This window comes from Condylura cristata, unplaced genomic scaffold, assembly GCF_000260355.1.
Source record: "Condylura cristata isolate star-nosed mole 26May11 unplaced genomic scaffold, ConCri1.0 scaffold00007, whole genome shotgun sequence".
Lineage (NCBI taxonomy): Eukaryota > Metazoa > Chordata > Mammalia > Eulipotyphla > Talpidae > Condylura > Condylura cristata.
Window position 1 is genome coordinate 23532901 of NW_004567108.1, and position 20180 is coordinate 23553080.

The 20180-nt window shown below is 36.9% G+C and overlaps 1 protein-coding gene across 3 annotated transcripts in view; it reads left to right on the top strand.

Annotated features, from left to right (window-relative positions):
• MCTP1 (multiple C2 domains, transmembrane 1) overlaps positions 1-20180 on the top strand; it is a 435421-nt gene that overhangs the window by 336877 nt on the left and 78364 nt on the right. For all 3 annotated transcript variants that reach the window (XM_004678130.2, XM_012721941.1, XM_012721942.1), the window contains one exon: positions 2888-3007. In XM_004678130.2, coding sequence (XP_004678187.1) covers positions 2888-3007 — 120 coding nt within the window. The remainder of the gene's footprint in view (positions 1-2887; positions 3008-20180) is intronic.

Genomic DNA, 20180 nt, shown 5'->3' on the forward strand with positions numbered 1-20180 from the left:
TATAACTAGGTTTGAATCTGCAGATGAAAAAAGCAGGGAAGATGTATTGATTGTTTGCAGGATTATCACTTAGAAAGCTCATTCCATGAAGCACCTGATCTACAATTAACATCCATATCCAGGGACATTAGAAAGAAGTTCCTTCTGGGTAACATCAGTAACACCAGTGAGTGGGCATTACAAAAGGGGAATATATATATATGCTTAGCAGGTTGAAAACAATGACAACAGCTTACATTTAACAATTGAATAATCCAAGTACCATCCATGAGGCCAGGAGACACTGAATCAAATGAATGTTCTCAGAAAGGTAACTGTAGAGGAAGATCTTCGAGCAAAGACTGGTTAGACCATAACATACAAGCAGTGAATAACTACATAGCCAGGATAAAAAACAGAATCTTTCTAGATATACTAGTTACTTTTAGCTCATAGGCCTCAGATGGCAGTTGAATATGTTTTCCTGAAGTCCTTTGGTTTTATAATGTGATTATATTTTTACTAGTACAAAACTAAGTAGACTTATATTCAGTGACTGGGAACATACTATCCATTTGTTTATTAATTTGCCATATACATGTGTCTTGGTGAGCTCCTATGTCCCAAGATCTGTTCTAGGCTCTTTGCATAGAAGAATGAACAAAAGGAAAAAGTTCATGCCCTTAAGGAACTTATGGTCTAGTGAATGCCTATTGTGTACCAAATAAATTGATAAAGAAGTAATATGAATTCTAGCCAAAAATAATTTTCCCTTTATATGTGTTGATGTCTGTCAAATTTGCCTTAGTTCACTCCCTCAATAAAGATTTATCTTTTCAAAATACATTTAATAGAATAAGCTTAGCCATCTACTATAATTTCTATCTCCTTTATATAGTATAAATATCAAAAATTAAATAGAACTATTTTCATTTTCTGGGAATGTTTCTACTTTTCTGGTGAAAGAAAAGATATGGCTCATGTTTCATGCATTGAAATATTTGAAATTTTACTTATTCAGGAACTTGAAAATATAGTTACATGTAATTCTGCCTGAAATTCTTTTCTTAGGTTACTAAACCATTGTTTATACTTTTTGGTGTCCATATGACTTATGACTATCAAAGAATTCAGTAAAATTTGTAATTTTAAAATTTAATGTTACATTAAAAAAAAACAGATGGTTCAATCACATCATGAAGTTTTTTAAATATTATGGAAGGGATGAGATGATTGGGTCTATAGAAATCTCTTTAGAAATGAAAATCCTGAGGCAAAATGTCTTTTATTTTTTGTAATTGAATAACATTATATATAACATCACATAGTTTCCGGTATTCATAGTTGAGAATCAGGATGTGTCAATACTGCTTTCTAAGGACTACAGTGTTTCTTTCAGCCCCTGAGCTGGGGTTCTGCCAGTACTCCCCATGGCTGCATTTTCTCTGCCATTTGAATAGGCTGTAGGCATGGCTGAGCTTTGTTAAAGGGCTGCAAATGGCCTGTGCCTACTTTGCCTGATGTGGGTATTCTTAGGCTACTTCTCCTAGTCTCTCTCTCCTAACACAGGCAAGATTTTGTTATACCTCAAACAACTGACTCAAATTCCTAGTTTTACTATATGGCTACAGCGAAATCTTAGTAGGTTAATGAAATCCTAGTGTTCACTATTAGCCTATGTATTACTTGGACTATCCAGTCCATAATAAATCAACTTTCTTGAGCTTGGTGAGATTTGAAAAAGTTTATCCAATTATTTTTAAACACTTATCAGATACCAAACAGTGTGTGAAATCCTTAACCAATTTCAGCTCTTTAACTCTCACAACCTCTAAGGTGGATACTTTTAACATCACCATTTTATGCTATTGATAGCCAACATCAGCAATGGAATTCACCTCTTAAATATAAAGTTTCCAAAATTTAATGTCACATTAAAAGAAAAAAAAAGGTAAAAGAAAACCCAGATGGTTCAGTAACGCCATGCAGTCATTTTCTTGAGTTAATAGTACTCTAATTTGACAGCAGGAACAACAAACTCTCAGAATTTAAATAATCTGTCCAGAATTACAATAGTCTGGTGGGGGACAAGGAAGAGTCAGACTTTGCCCAATGCTGTTTATATTACAATGTAAGTACTTGTAGAATGATTTCCATCTGCCAGTTTGGGTGAGTTCTCAATCTAACATGTTCCTTACAATTAAAAAAATATTTATATTCTTCAAGAAGTGGGTAGTTCTAAAAAATAATAGAAATAAATGTCTGAAATTTTCCTTTGACAAAGTTATTCTATTTTTTTAAATAGCTGTTTGATTTCTATGGTAATGCTGAATATTAAGCCAACCTTTTATTACTCTTGTTGATGACATTGCTTTTATTCAGAATGTGAAATCTTTGGGGGCTCTCTAGTGTAGACTTAGTATTTTTATCTGCCTATTAAACATGTTACATTGTGTTCTCCAAGTGAGGTTTTTTTTTTTTTTTTAAAGCTCCTGACATTAAATAGTGATTCATTCTTTATCTTTAAGTCAGATAGACTGGCTATTTCTGACAATGTAGTGAATTCAGCTCATTTTGCTGCCTTTTTTTTTTTTTTCAATTTACTTTGTCCAACCTAACAATAATTTCACTGGAGGAAAAAAAATAAAATTGCCTCATTGACAATGTAATGATATCAGTTTTTCCTTTATAGAAATTAAACAAAGTAAAAATCTTAACAGTGACTTTCCAGGGTTCATTAGTGCTTTTAGAAAAATGCCCAACAAATTCTCAAGGCTTCATTTTCAAGATAAATCTTCCTGTTCTAAGGTATTTATTTTTGTGCGTTTTGAAGTGGAGTGTGGATAAGAGAGTCCATTTAATGAAATTCAGCGTTGACTCATCTTTTTTTCTCTCCTCTCTCCTCTAGCTCTTTCTCTTTGTTGTCTGGAACTTTGAGCTCTACATGATTCCACTGTTTTTGTTGTTACTATTGACATGGAACTACTTCTTGATAATATCAGGGAAAGATAACAGGCAACGTGATACAGTAAGTCTCTACTTTCTTATTTGTATGTGTTTTTGTTCTTATTCCCTGCTCCTTCCTCCCCTCCCCGACAAAAATCAACATTGAATCTGTCTTTGCAGACCAGAAATTCATCTACAAATGCACAAGTTTGGAGAAAAGCTTCAACCATTTAAAACTAACAATTCTTGGTTGTCACACTATGGGAAGTATTCACCTATTAACACTCTACTTGATAAGGACTAAAGTTGAGGACACACTCAAGAATGAGCTCTGATTTTTAATTATAAATGGATTCTTCTAAATGATTATTTCTTTGCTCTCCTGGTTTCTTTTTGTGTATTAAGGAATCCTAAATTAAGATTTAATATTGCAAAATTATTATTGATCCACTCAAACCAATGTATTGTATTCAAGGCTGTTTCTGTGTTCTGTCATTGAAAGAAAAGGAGACTGATGATTGTTGGCCTAGAAAAGTACATAAAATACCAAATTCAATAAGCAGCAGTTGTGCATCAGGGGAGAATTAAGAGACTGACTCAAGGGTGAATAAATTCCATTTAACCTAGGGAAAGTTAAATAAATCCACCTGCCCTCTCTGTTATTTTTGAAAGTTTTTAGAATGCAAGAGACAATTTTCTTTCTCTCTAAAAGAGTTTTAGACTGAGAAGCAGATGCTGGCTGCACCATAATCACATTTGTTGTTCTCTTGCCAACTTTCACCCCCTTCAGATTATCTCTGTCACAACATCCTACCAATAATTAACTTCAAAAAGTATTTCCATATATAAATAAATGGAAGGGGAGTTGTCCTCTCAAAATAGAACATTTGCAACTTAATAACATGTTGAACAGCTGTTAAGAAGACTCTAAAGATTGGTCAAACATGAAACTGCTTTTGGTGGTTGTATGTCCTCATCAACTGACATATATTTTTCAATCTGCATTAAGATTTGTCATTTTATTATATATGAGGACTTTTGTCAACACTGTGCCCATAGCGACACAGGACAGAGAATTATTTGATTATCAGTTTAATAGTACTACATAAAACTTTAATAGCATGATACTCTTTACATACGATGCCTGTGAACAAAAAAATAAATATCCATTTTGAAGTAACTCAAGTAAAATATATTTCAAGTGGAAACACATGTGAAATAAATACTTCTTTAAAGTGATTATCTGTATCATCAAAGTAAAGAAAAATGCTGATATAATGCCACGCTTATTTTCCTATGTTATCTATTTCTCTCTCTCTCTGCCTCTGGATTATAAAGTTGAGGGAGGAAATGGCTCATCTTTGACCTTGTCTTGCCCCTGTCTCTAGTGCAAGTTATGCAAATTAGATGTTGGAAACATTTTTCATAAAGTTATCAAGTAAGCATGAGGCTGCTAATCAAGATTTTAATGGTTAGACAGCATCAGCACAGAAGAAGTTACTGCTATTATTGGTAAAGATTTTATGGATACATATTTAAGTGGTACATTGAGAGACAAGCCCCAAGTGCCATATGTATTTATGTCCTGGGGAATAATAGGCACTTTTTCAATTAATACAGGATGTTTTCTTTAAGAAAATAAGTCTCCCTCAGACAATTGCTTTTTGTCCCACTTATTTCAGGGAGATTGTCAAGAGAGAAAAATATCTACTTTTCATTTAGTTGCCTTGAGACAAATTTGCAAATAAGATTATTTGCAAATAGGAAAAAGTGGTAATTTAGTTTCAGCGTCTTAATCCTATATGGGGCCTTATCTTCAATATTTAGTCATTGATTTGAGTGTTCTCAGTGAAAAGTTTTGAAACTATAGATGTTGTTATTATCTTCTCCAGAATATTCCTGCTTGGCTGGGAAGGTCTGTTTATAGAAGGGAAAAAATAGCATATAATGTATCCCCTTACACTTAAAATTCTCTGAGAACTTTTATAAACGTAGTGAAAAGTTACATGTAATGTAAATTTTTCTAGTATCCTTTTTGTCCCCCCCCCCAAAAAAAAATAACTAAAAAAAAAAAGTCATTTGCCACATGTTTTCCTTGTAGGTGGATTTCTAGCACACTGCACCTCTCCTTTTTTAGTTTTGAACATTTTATCCCCTGGTCCAGCCCCTCCATGAAACATTCTATAGTTTAACTTACATGGAAAGCCAACTACACTCTATAACTCCCAGTAATTGCCTTGTATTTGCCCAAAACACAAATATCCACAAATTCTGTTCTTTCTAGGCACCAGAGCAGCAATCACAGCGTTTCATTCAGTTTCTTATTCACTGGCTCAGTTGAGACCTTACGTAACTCTTAAATCCAATTTGTCTAATTATGTGTTTTCTGCCATACCCAGCTGTGCATTTGAACTGGTTGCTCCTTTTGAAAAGAAACCTGGATTATACTTTGCTGGTTGCACACACACACACACACACTCTCTCTCTCTGTATTCACATAAGTATTCATATACACATATATCAGCATATATGTAAATTAAGGGAAGTGCCATGCTTCATTGAAGCAAACCTACTGCATAGTACATAGTATGAGGAAAAAATGGTATTTTTCAGTAAGTTCTTATTAGCATCCTATGCACATTGCAGAATCTTTCGGCATGTATGAAAACTTTAAGGACTTTCTGAGGTCTGTTAATCACACTGTTGGCTGATTACAAATCAGGAAACTTTCTGTATTAGGAGAGAAAGAGAAAGAATTTTCTGTTGTGATTTAAAAAAAAGTCTTCACATTCTGCTGAGAAAATTTCATTAGGTTCAAAATTGTAAAAGAAAAATCAAAATGACCTTTAAGAGGAGTGAAAATGGAATAATATTTCTGTGACATAAAAAGTTGAGGAAGAAAAGAAATTTTGTGAAAGATGAAAAATTTACAAATAGGTAAACATTTTGTCTTCCAAATATTTGTTGATAGTTGAGGTTGATACTAAAATAGGAAAGGACATTTTGTGTGTTTATGGTTTATAAAGGAGAGCATTTCTCTTTTCAGAGACTTCAGATCACAGGAAGTGAAACCCTCTATCGCTTCCCCACTATGGTGCCTCTTCTCGTTTAATGAGAAAAAATGAAAAGTAATTCTTGCTGAGCAAGTTTTGCTGCATTTAATGAAATGAACCCAATGATAACAGGCTCAGGAAACAGCCGTCCCCAGGCTAATGTTGTAGATGCAGAGGTACACACGAGAAAGAGGTATGGTGAGAAATGATAGTTCACTCCTGCTGCTCCCAGCCAGACTTGTTAAAGAGAAGCAATCCTAGATCTGATTTTCCCTATACTGGGACTATGGCATCAAAATTTCTGTCCAAAGAATTATTAGACTTTTCCAGAGAAAGCTGTTTAATAGAGTTTGAAGGGGGTAGAAAGAGGGGGATGTCAAGCTTCTTTTGGTTTGAGCTGTCACTCCAAAATCTGCAGAAAGTGTTCCCCTGTGCTACCTACGGTGGTGGGAACTTTCCACCTTAAAATTAACCGTGGACAGAAATTTTGAAGTTAAAGAGTTATGACAGAAAAAGGCCTTTACTTTGGGTTTAAGAGCTACTAAATCCTCATTATCACCTGGGTGTTAAGCACTATTTTATTATGTCACTTAGTCCTTCCCCAGGGGAGAGAAGCTGAACGTGTCAGTCCAGCCAATGTGTTGACCCCTCCACTTCCATCAGGGGCAGGCAGGAGAGCACATGCAGGTGTAACAGCACATGGCTGTGAGAGTCCCACCCTCGAGAGAGGAACCAAGTCTCAGAAGAAGAAAATGGCAAACCAGGGGTCTATTTTACACACTATGAGACAGGTATCACAATCTCCACTAGAGATAGCTTTATGTAACTTACCAAAAGGCAGAGAGAAAGTGGCAGAGAGGGTGTTAGAACACAGGTCAATCTGGTCAGAAGTTTGTACTCCTTACGACCATTAATCACATTTCCTCTCGAGTATATATTTTTGATATACCCCTGCTCTCCGTGGGCATCTTTTTTAAAAAAAGATTTATTTTCGGGCCCTCCCTGGTGGCGCAGCGGGTTAAAGCACTGCACTGAGAAGCTAAAGCCACTTCCGCATGAGTTCGATTCCCGCCTGCCCCGGAGGAGACCACATGGTGTGGCAGACCTCTCCTGACCCGCCCGCTGCTCCCCTCAGCAGTGTACTTCGTTGATCTGCCCGTTCTGCTCCCCACTCTGTCTCTGGTGAAGTCTCTCACTGCCCCTGAGTCTCTGACCTGTACCCCAGTTCTGTATGTACAAATAAATAAATCTTTAAAAAAAAAAAAAAGATTTATTTTCATTTACTTATTTTTGCATATAAGAACTGGGGTATAGCCCAGAAATGTGGGCGTGAGAGGGTTCACCAGAGACAGTGGGGGGCAGAACAGGAATGTCTACTGAAATACACTGCTGAGGGGAGCAGCAGATGAGACAGGGGAGGTCTGCTGCACCATGTGGGTCAGCTCCCTAACTAGGGATCCCCAGTGGCTGGCAATTGCTTGATAGCACTGAGACTTTAACCCCTGTGCCACCAGGCAAGATTCTTCATGGGCATCTGTGAGGTAGGTTTCGCCCTTGAGTTTTAGAAATTCAAATAGCACTAACACTACAGAGTTACTCAACAGATTGATGGAAAACAGTCATTTTTCCTGATTGTACCCACCATGTCCTCCTTATCTCTCATCAAAGAAACAGAACAAATATTTTGAAGTAACTCCTATATATTAAGTATCCTGTTAAGCCTTTTAGAGACAACATCATTTAAAATATCTTTACAATAACAGTATCAAGTAAATTTTCATAGTTTTAGCTTCATTTTACACATGAGGAAATTCAAAAGCAAAGAGGATAAGTAATGGACTCCCTAGAATGAACAAGATGTGAATGAAGCCAGTTCTTTGCTGTTCTGAACCCTCTAACTACCCCCCCATACATGTTTGGGCTTACCGTACCAAAGGATCACTAAGTATTCAGGGCCTTACATGGAATTCCAGGTGTCCTAAAGTTCCTTTTTATAATACAACTAGTGACCCCATTAGAATTGGTGCTTGTTAACCTGTTTGATCCCAGGTTGAACCTATTAATGTCAAAAGCAGTCACAGGCTGGAGGACAATCTTCTATCCAGCTGGTGAAAGTGGGAGGAGCACATCAGATCTGAGAATCCTTCACACTAGTGAATTAAGTCTTTGAATATCTTTGACATACAAAAATTCTTCAAACAGTTTTTTTAAATTACACTTTAAAAGAACATTCATTTCACTGTCATGATATTCCTCCCACATAACAATCTCAGTTGCCTAATCAATGGAGGCATTAAAAGACTGAAGAATGGGGTAGCTCATTGAAATCATTCTCTGACTCATGATCTGACTGTCACACAAATTGGGCCAAAGTCTGCCTTGCTAAGATACTTTAGTAAATACTGAAATGTTTTCTAGTTCTCTCAAATGGCAAAGCTCTCAATGCTTCCTTTCCCCTGTAGACTAGTACTGTTTCTTGCTGGGTCTTTTCTAATTAGAACCAGGGTACTTATCTCCAGGAATAAAATTTATGGGTCTCCCTGGTGACACAGGGGTAAAGTCTCAGCACTTTCAAACAATCGCTAGTCACTGAGACGAGTGTTCAATCCCCAGCCTGGGAGCTAACCCACACACGGCACAGCAGTCCTCTCCTATCTCACCCTCCCCTCAGCAATGTATTTTAGTGGATCTGCCTGTTCTGCTCCCCACTCAGTCTCTGGTGAGTCATTAAATCCCTGCACCGCTGACCTAGACCCCAGTTCTTGTATGCATAAATAAAATAAATAAATAAAGCTTGTAAGAAGAGGATTCTTTCCTGCCATCACTGCTGTTGGTTGGATGGTTTGGGATGGTCATTCAAATACAAGTCACCAAGAAGCATCTGTTTATTTGACCTGAGTACCTATAAATGACACGTGTGTTATTTTCCTCAATCAGAGCTCTCAATTTCAAAGTCCAGAGAGGAATAACTGAATAAGTTGTATGTATTGAATAAGTGACAGACCTAACAGATCTAAATAGACTGTCCAATGCTGAATTGCAAAGAGAGGATTCCATATGCAAAGTAGCGTAGACCAGAGCCTCCTGTGTTTGCATCTCAGTACCAAAAACGACCACATACTTGTTCTTAACAGAAGCAGCACTGAGTCATACAGCCTGTAAACACATCTAAAAATGGATGATCACTCTTTTCTTTTCTCTGCTTATTTCAACAGCAATTTTCTCAATTTTCAGAAGGTCACCAGCTTGCAAAATCTGAGGGAGATCATGAAAAGTTTCAGACCTTTACTTTTCTAACACAGTCCCTAGCATAAAGCAGCAGAAACCAGCAGCCAGTCAGACGTTAGTAGAAAAGTTCATCCTCTGTGATCTGTCGGTGCTGTTTACCACCTGCCTCATTTTGCCAAATGATCATTCATTACGCTGATTGGTATCCCCAGACATCAGTGACCTCTGTTATCAATAATCTCATCTGGATGTGGACCATCAGATTTCAACCTTTTCACCACACTTTTCAAATGGCTCCACCCTGCTGGGGTCATTTGAAAACCAGGCCCTGAACTCTCCTCATGCCCTCGGAATCCTCAGTTTAGGGTTGCCAGATTTAGCAAATAAAAGTACAGGTGCGTAACTAAATTGGAGTTTCAGATAAACAACAGGAGATAGTTATACTAACAAAATAATTATCTATCTGAAATTCTAATTTAAGTGGATGTCTTGTATTTTTCTGTCAGCTTTATCCCTAATTATGCCTTATAGTCTCACCTCCACACTTGTAGGAAGAACTTCTGAAGTAAAATTCTGATCGCCTTGCTTTACTTTGGACTCTGCAATCGCTCCAAACATGGCATAGAAGATTCCTTGTGAGCAGGCCTCACCTAAACCATAGCTTCCGCTTTATATCCACTGTATTTCAATGAGGGGATTATTTATTCACTTATATGGCTCTTTGGTTTCTATCTCTTGTTCTTGTATAGAATGTTTATTTAGCAAAAAAGATGGAAGTAGTGGACAGGAACGGAGAGGTTCAGACCTCCTTAGCCATCTCTCCCACCCAGAAAAAAACCTGTTGACCACTTAGGAGAGCGACAAACCAAGGCTCAGAAGAGCCATGCCACTTGCAGCTTCACAGCAAGGGGCTGGACTCCAGTCTGACTGGCTTCCAGGCAGTGTTCTTTGCCCTTCTTCCAAAGCATGCATCCCAAGGGTCAGGGGAGGGCAACAACGTGATCTCCATACCAGTAGGAAGGAGTGAGGAGAAGGAAAGAGTACTGTTTCTCCTTTTGGACGGATGGGGCTCTTAGGTGCTAATGTGTCGGTCACTGCGTTTGCATGGGAATGGCACTGTGTGGACCACAGAGGGCAGTGCAGCGGGGTGCAGGCAGGCTGGGAGGCATGTGCCATGCCAGCAAGTAGCATTCTGGAAACCTCGTGGGCACCAGGGACAGATATGCTGCAGGCCAGGCATATGCATGATGGTTACTTGGTCCTGGCCGCAAAACCATGCATGAATGATTTAAGGTCCAAATACTGTGGGACCCAGCAGCTGCAGAAGGCTGCCAGAGAGGTGGGTGCCTGCCTGCCCTGACCTGGATCTCCTGGGCACCTGTGGCTCAGCAGATGGTGACCCAGCCGCAGGGGTCAAAGTCCTGCAGGAGAAGAGGAAGTGGACCAGTGGTATTCCACCTCTGGGGAAAGGTGGGGTTTGGAGAGATTAGATATCCTTGGCTCCTGGAAAAGGGAGGACCAAGGGAATATTGAGAAATATTCTTCATTATGAAGAGTCTCTGCTGCATAGCTAGCTGTTTTTGTCCTAAATGAATTGTCTTGACAACTTTGAAGGAGACCTGAACATCTCAGCCCCTGGGTTAGGTAGCTTCAGTGGAAGTTGCAGCAGTAGTTGCAAAGTACAGTTGTGATTTCTCAAATCATCAGTGCACTCTCTCTGTCTTCCAGTCTTCTTAAAAATGTATTTATGGATGTAAATGTATTATTGCTTGCTTATCGTACATACTTTGATTTTTGACAAAAATCGTGTCCATTAAATCCTTGTTATCGCACCTACATTTTATATTCAACAACATATCTAGAAGTATCCCTCCAATTAGGGAAAAACAAGATTTTGAATGACTGTGTAGTTCTCACCAGAGTGAATTACATAGTGTATTTTCCTTAATCCCTCATTTTTTAAATGATTGCTTCAGGTTTTTTACCATCTCAAATATACTGTAAAGAAAATCCTAAACAAATCTTCTGGCAGGTCTCTAAGCAATGCTCTTTGGCAAAATCCTTAAGGGAGAATTTCGGGGTAAGAGTATATGCATTTTGAAGAGTTTTGATAATACTAATTTGTAATTTATAATCAGGTTTTTAATATTTTATACATTTATGCTTCAGTAACCATAAATTATCATTTTTTCCTGGAATGCTACCTCTGACTTCACTCTCATTCTTGCCACCTTCCAGTAGCCCATCTCTATCAACACAGACTCTCAGAGATTCAGGGAATCCCCTCCTCAAACTCCCATGTCCCCTCACTATATTGCAATACAGTGATATCCTTGCCAGCCAGAGAGAGTTCTAGTTGTCTCATTCATGTGTGTATCTAATCCTGGCACAATCACAATGTCTCACACATAGTAACGTAATAGTTGCTCAAGAAAAATTTGATGAATAAATGAATATTTTAGTCTCATTTTCCCAAATTAAAATACTGCCTCATTTTTACACATAATTAGTACCATTTAGAAAAATATATTGCACATATACAGGCACTGTGCTAGCTGTCAATGAAAGATATGATTAGGACCTGGTCCTTAACTAGGATAGTTCGTGTTCTAGAGAGGCAATTGAACAACGAAATCGAATCTGTAGGTGCCATAACAGAGACTTAGGGTTCAGCGCATGCAGTCCAGATCCATTTTGATCCTCTTGGATGTATATGTATGTGCTACACTTAGAAAGAAAAGGGGGTTTATCTGACTGTGACCACAGCTCTTATTATTTTACCCTCGATCTGTCCCTTTCAGTCAGTAACTCCATGTTTGCCTTTAATACTCCTTCAGTTTATTGGTTATCCTTCTACTGTCTTCTGAAACTGCAACTAAACTTCAAATTGGAAGGATAAAATTGTAAAATGGTGGGAGATAAGTGTTACCTGTACGTGACATGTCAGTGCCTATAGAGAAAGATGTAAAGGAAAACATTTCTATTTTTAAAAGTCAATTTACCAAAGATCTTCCTCACTGGAAGGCAGCCGTCTTACTTTTGATCTATCAGGAGAGGGACTTGGAATCTAAAATTAGTGGTAGTTGCCACAGAGCCCACCTAAACAGTTACTCTCAGATGTTAGCTCCCCACATCTTCCTGAAACACCCCCACCAACTTAGATTCTCCAAAAATGCCTGAGATTGTGAAAAGAGAAAAAATATTATTTATTGTGAAGAATTTCTGCCCCATACCTAGCTGTTTTTGCCCTAAATGAATTGTCTTGACAACTTTGAAGGAAATCTGAACATCTCAGCACCTGGTTTTCGCTTATTTAAGCCGCAATTGACCCTTGGTATGTCAGAAACTTATTGGAAAACTAGCTCCCTAAACTCCCTTCAAAGTTTTCCACAGACTCAAGAAATTCACCTTCTAGAGGGTTCTCCGAAGTGTCCAAACCTAGCATCTATAAGTCAACTCAAAGGCTGTATTATATCTGTTTTCCTTCCAAGAGAATTGCTCCCACAATTTCTCATGTCTGGAATTGAGTAGTGAGACTTAGAGAAGAAAGGATGTCTACTGTCTGGTCTCATTTCTCAGGGTGGGTGTATTTTTGTACCTGTTTCTAATGGTGCTTATTTGTTCTTTCTCAACGATTTTGTTTTCTCTTTAAAGCATTATGGAGAGGGAGAGAGGATGTAGGGCCAACAGAAACACCTTCTGGCTGACTATTGACCTAGTAACAGATAGTTATATCTGTTACTGGTCTTGATCATCATGCCTTCTGAGGTGGGCGGTTGCTGGCAGAGGGTTTCATATGGTATTTGTAGAGACTTATTGTCCCTAGTTCATAAAGGTGACAGGAAATTGCAAGACCTCAACGAACAAACTAAAAGTGGAAATACAATGATATGTCTTTTATTTGCTTGTGGAAAATGTTTATAAGTCAGAACTATTATTAGGAGTCCAAGAACCCTGAGAGCTTTATAGTCATTATTTTTTTTCTTTTTTAGCATTGCGTGGGCTACATTTGTCAAGAACATGTCAGCCTATACACATAATTAGGATAGTACATGTAGGTGACCAGACTAATATTGTCTTTAAGGACATTTTCTGTCATTTGTTACTGACTTTATTTCATCATACAGGAAAAAGAAAACTACCATGCCATATCACTTACTTCAGATATAATTGAATAATCTGCCGTATACTTAAATAGAGATGACAATTCACCTAAACCAAGCTCCCAAATGAATTCCCTTCCCATGGGCAACATAAACATCTTTAAAATTAGTACTGTCAGGACCAGTCTCCAGTTAGTAGAGGTTAAGAGCCCAAACTTTGAAATGAGGAGATTGAGATTAAATTCCAGGCTATCTGGCTCTCCCTGGTGGCACAATGGGTTAAAGCACAGTACTATGAAGCTGTCTGCAGCCACTGCAGTACGCATTCGATCCCTGGCCAGCAAGGTGACCCACATGGCATGGCAGACCTCTCCTGACCCGCGTGCTTCTCCCCTCAGCAGTGCATTTTTGTTCCATCTGCCTGTTCTGCTCCCCACTTTGTCTCTGACGAATCTCATCCGCTATACTGCTGGCCTGTAAACCAGTTCTGTATGCATAAATAAATGAATAGATAAACAGATGAATAAATAAATTTCAGGCTACCTACTTGCCAGGTGTATGGATTTGTTGACACTCCTGAGCGTCAGTTTCCTCATCAATAAAGTAGGTATATTAATCCACTTGTTGCTGTGTGGTAGCCATTAAGACAACATGTGCTAAGCATACAGTGTGTAATCAGTAGATGATAATTAGGTGCCTAACCATGTGTAAAACAGGATAAACAGGACAATGGAGGTTTAAATATTACAGAAGTCACTATTACTCTTAAAGAGTTTCTTTGTAAGGCCTATGGAAGAAAATTATTTCCATGACGACGACACTTAATTTTGAGCGTGTAGCCAGAAACAATAGCATTGCCACAGTAAGATTTTCCTGCTTATAATCCCCCTCCCCGGGCCCTTGGAAGCCCCCAAAAATGAAAGCTCTATTTTTATCAACATAAAAAGCAGATGAAGAAATTCGAGCAATCCTCCACAGATTGAAGCTTTGTGGCAACCGAACTTCACAAAAATACTATAAACATCTGCTATTCTGCAGACCATATCCATAGATAATTGAAAAAAATATTTTTCTTGGTTGTTATAATACGAATCTCCACCATGAATGGTGCATCAAGGCAAAGGCCAACGGCATGAGGGGCAAGAATACAGCATTTCCCAGAAACCATCATTAAGTCCAAAAGCAAAATAAGCCTTACTCATGGCCTCATGCTAGATGTCCACTAAATGAAAGAGAAAGGTAAACCTATACTAGCAGGCCTGGGCATAGGGACTAATTTTAATAAATCAGAATAGAACATGAAAATGTCAACTTAATCAAGCATTTAAATTTTATTAATCAAGCCTAATTTTTATGAGTGCAAATAATCACTGAAGCTGGACAAATTTGTTCTCGATTGCATCAGAAACATAATTTTAATATTTAATGGACTGATGAATTTAAATGGAGAATTATCTTTATGAAACATGCTCTTCATAATTTGCCATTAAATGAGAAATAAAAAAAATCAACATAAATCTTACATAAAGGTTATTTAACTAAATGTTGGTACTATAAATATTATAAATGCATTATGCACTAATTTAGCAATCACACAGTACAAGCATTTCCAAAGATATGTAGTGCTTATGTGATATTATAGGGAGCTCATGATAAAATGGTTACAGAGATTTTGTGTGAGGTTTCATGAACCTTTTTTTCATTCAGACTTTTATGGTACAATTCACCATTCACCACAGATATGCTTTCCCATTCAAATGTAGGTCTAAACCTACATGGCCTTGTGTGTGTGTGTGTGTGAGTGTGTGTGTGTTTGTGTGAGAGATGTGGTTAATCTTTACAAAAACAACAACAAAAAGAATATTAAAGAGTGTTTTATCAGTATTATTTATAGAAAAGTGGTAGGAGGAAAAAAACTGAAGTTTTCTGACTATGATTTTTTGACATTCAAAACATGCTCCATTATTAAAGTTAGATTTTCTGACGTAATGTTCTCAGGCCTCAAAATACTCTAGGCACAAGGGAAGAAAAAAAAGAGAGAGAAAGAAAATGAAAAAAATCAAATTAGTGTCAGAATAGTTTTCTCTATAAATATCTCCCTGTTTTCTTACCCCCTCCACTCTCCCCAACTTATTACTTAAAAGAGGAAGGAATCAAACATAACAGAGCAGTTTGGTCCAAAAGTTTGCTAACATCTCCAAGATAAAATGATTTCTAAAATTTTCTAATTCTATTCTTTAAAGGCCCCTATTTTTCTAAAAGTGTAGCATTTTCTTGTATGGCATGCACTAAACTACACTTTTATGTGAGAAAGAGCTTCTTGCCTATTGCAGTTTTAATGCTCCCAAACATAATTCATGGGGTTCAAGCAAATTACATTTCTGAGAAGATTGGACAAGATTGGAGGACATGGTTCTCTTGCAGAGGTCATTGTCTCTCCCTCTTCTTGCTCTGCAGGAAATGTTTTAAATATATATAACGTGGATTCTTCGTTAGACAGTCAAAAAAGACAAATTTCTAAGGTCATTTTTAGATTTTGAAATATTTAAAATTCCGTCATTTTGTAAGAAATGTATAGTTCTGGCATGGAAAGTTGATTTTACAGAGAGAGAATTAAGTACGTAATTTTCTTTTTTATTTGATGTTTAAAATTGTGATTGTTATGCTTATTATTAATGTATAAAAATGTTTTCTTTGAGTACATTACATTTTATGAAAATAGATTAGTGTTACCTTTTAATCTCATTTGCAAAGCACATTAAACAATTCAGTTTTTTGGCCTTTTGTATACTTCTTTTAACTTGACAAATAATACAGTTCCAAGAAAGCATTATTATTTATAAAGCACATTGTAGGTTAATAGTTGACCTATTTTCCCTACTCATCTGGATTAATATGCAGTATCCCAAAGACACCAAAATTAGCATTTTCCTGCAAGCAAAAAATACAATACATGGTAAAGCCTTTAGATGGAGACATAGCTCAAAAAACTCCAGAATTCTATTCACAGTGCTTTGTGTAAGTATAAGAATGAGCATTTAAGAACACTGAGAAGGAAATATGAAAAGAAATTCATTTTAGATGCTTATACTGATTATAGAATTTATATTAGATATTGTTTAGCCTTTCTTAATGGAAGGGTTTTTCTGCATATTAAGCCAGCATTTAAAAAAATACAAGGTTACATACGCTTGACCAATAAAGTAAATTTACTGTCCTTGCACCTTATAGCAAACCATATTATACTGCAAATAAGAATGCTGTTGTTGATGATGCAGAATACAGGCTGTATGTAATCAGTGGCATGCATCAAAAGTCATCTGATAGCCGCATTAAAGCCACATTTCCTATTAAGAATCAGACTAAATTACAACATGGCACTTCCCAGAATGAATGGAGGAAATGCATTCTGCAAGAAGAAATAATTGTATTTGAGTGTCTCTGTAAAAATCAGGAAGTCTTTTAGCAGTAAGTAATAATGCTTTTCTTTTTAGTCTGCTTTCTTTTGTATTGCAATATATTCAGCCTCACTGGCAAGCCTATCACACTAATTATTATTACATCTAGTGGTTCAGTTATCTTGATGACTACTGTAGCTGAAATACTCCAAGGTCAAATTCTTAATAGCGTGAATCAAACTAAGCAGCCATCATACATACAGTTGCTTTTGAGATATACTAGATGAAGCACTGTATTCCAGACCTGTTTATGAGTCTTATTATTCTCACAAATGTGGAGTAAATTACATGTACAGTTTAATTGCACCATTCATTTTGCAAAAATTCCTTCTTAAAAATCTTGTAAGAAGCAGGTGTCCTGTTGTGAAAATGACAGCACAAGCACACCTATAATGATCTTATTGACACAGAAGTCTTCAACCTGACCTTTACTACTTTCCAGTGATTCAAAATAATCTGAGTGATTATATGCATTTCTCAACCCGCAGACATTCACTGATTTCATATTATACTTACATGGGAACCACTCCAGTGGCACACAAATGCATGCTTTGCTTGGGTTTTGCACATACAACATGGTATAAATGAACTCCAGACCTTGTTGAAGAATACTGTTCTCCTCAAATTCTTCCATATCTCTAGGGTAGAAATAGGCATTTAGTTTGTAATGTGTCCAAATTTAAGCATCTGTACACATTTGGATGTTCTATGAATATGAAATCAAATAGGAAACTTCTTTCTTTTGTGACAAATTTCTTTCTTTAATTTTTTAACATTGCAGTTGCACATCTGGACAGCAGTGATTTCTTCTTTAATTTAAATGTGTTGCTTTTTTATAGACCATGTTTGAGTAAAGCAATTTGAATTGTGCAACGACTCATTCTGAACATAGCAAAACATCCATTTAATTCAAAGTTTATTTCCAAGGGAAAAAGTAAACATACAAAAGAAACTGATTTGTATCAGATTTGACTTTCGAGGGTTTTGGCTTTGTGACTTATAAGGGTCAGTACTTATAAGGGTCACATGACAAAGGTTCGTTTGATTCTTTTTGTGCTTAAAGAGAAATAAGTAAGTGGGAGATTTTATCCCTGGGAAAATCATAGCATGAAGTGACTTAAGAATTATTCATAGACCTTTCAACCTCCTTTTGTTTCTTTAGATTTAAAACATGAACCCACAACTTAGTGTTAAAAAGCAATAACTATTACTCACTGTCCCATGATGACTGTAGTAATGAGTCTTACCTAAATCCACTTTCTCCATGCTTTCACTATCTCGGTCTTCCTTTCTGCATCCTCTTGGTCTCCTCCCTTGTACATCTTTGCCTGAGGGAATAACTCTAAATATGTTAGTGTATTTTTACTCAGATTATCAACACCATTATTATTATTTTCAGCTGAATAGAATTTTATGTCCTTGCAGATCATAATGTCTAGTTGTGTTGAATTATAACTAAAACGTCTTATGATATTAAGAGAGCTCCTATACGACTTTATAAAATATATAGATCATGGGCATATAATTTTGCTCCATTTTGAAAGTGGAATTCTGTATACACAGACTCATGATATTTCATATGTTAATGACAAATGTTCAGCAAATATTGAATATGAAGGAAGAAATATTAAGCTTTTAAAAATAATGTTATCTGCGGCTTCTTTGGCTGTAATATAGCTGGCGTGCCGCTTTTGGGGCTGTCTACGTGTGTTTTTTAAAATGTCATCTTTATTAGTATTACATTCAAGGAATAGTACCAAGAATCAGTTTCTTTCAAGACCTTCCTCCAGTGTGTGGCATATAAGTCTGTGACGAGCGACATTACAGAAGGTCATGTCACTTTTAACTGCTTGCATTACATCTTTCTGATTTCCCTAGTGCCCTTCCTTTGTTTGATTAATACTACTTGCTTTCAAGCAAGGTATCAGAAAGCATAATTTGGAAAGAGAATTCGAGAGCCAATTGGAGATCTGCCCCCTTGAGAAAAAAAGGAAACAAAAAACAAGTTTGTAAAAATATAGCTTTTGTGACACAGGCATTTTCCTTCACTCATTTTATTTTCCTCAAGGAGATCCTACCTTTTGGTCATTAAATGATTACTTGGCAAAGGTGGGGCACCTGGACTTGTGTGCTTGAAGACAAACTCTGTAGTCCTTATCTGACTTTATCTGAAGAGAAAGCGATGGAATGTGGGACTAGAATGCCTTTATTTTATTTTATTTTATTTTATTTTATTTTATTTTTTTAGTGAAGTGTTAAACTTCAGCAGTCTCTTTCTGAATAGTAGGTGTTACTTGTCTCTGGGAAAGGCTGCAATTTTGTGCCGTCATGAAATGCACTTCAGTGTTATATATACAGTTTGTTTTGAAGAGCAGACTTTGCAGTTTCTGTAGGCATTGCATTTGGTTAGGGCTTCTGTCTGCAAGCATGGCCCAGCTCTGAGACACTCTAGCCTTCCACACTATCCCTTGCATTAGATGTTCAAGTTTGAATATTAGTTGTGAAATCATTACCGTTTTAATTGAGAAGCTGTATCCACCTCCTCCCAGTGTCCTTCAACACGCTTCTTAGTGCCAGTGAAACATGAACCACACTGTTATGTCATTAAGAACACTGAATATCTTTCCAGGAAAAATAATAGTATATATTTGTAAAGGTTTGAACTTCTAACCCCTGGAGCAGATACAGAGATGTAAACCTACTTCATCTTAGTAAACATAATTTAAGAGTGTGTGTGTGTGTGATTTTCACAATCAATGTTTAAAATCTTGTCGAATTGATATTTTTATCTTTGAGAATAGTCAACATTGTGCAGGAATTGTGCTAAGCACTTAAAATACATTAATCAACACTGTGGGAAGTGTGCTACTATTATCTCCATTTGCCAAGTTACCTTAAACTTCACTTGAGCAAAACAGAATAGCAGGATGCATTCTGAAGTAGCTTCACGGTATCAACAGGAAGCCGTCTGTATTATAAATCCTCCTTGTAGATGTTTATGATGTAACATTAAAAAGACACTGGAGTTGCAGGGAAAGCCCTCGCTAGAGCTCTAAAACACAACACAAAGGCCTCCCACTAACACAACACTCTTCTGCCAAATGCAAAAGCAAATGGTTGTATTGGGTGGTTCCGGCTGCACATTTGCGGAGCAGTTGTGCGTAGCCAATTACCCCGCTTGTGCAGGGTAAGAACAATTTGGGTTTTGCAAATGAAGAGTCTGATTCTTACATCTATTTGAATAATTCTTTTTCAACTTTAGAAAATTAACTGGAAGGAAGTAGAGACCTCTAAATCTTAAAATAAAGGTTAAATATTTATGGTTTCTATTTCCAGGCAAGTGTTTGAAAGCATTTGAATACTTGCTTTTATGAATCTGCACCTTTTTGGGTGAGCTAGTTCATTCCTGGAGT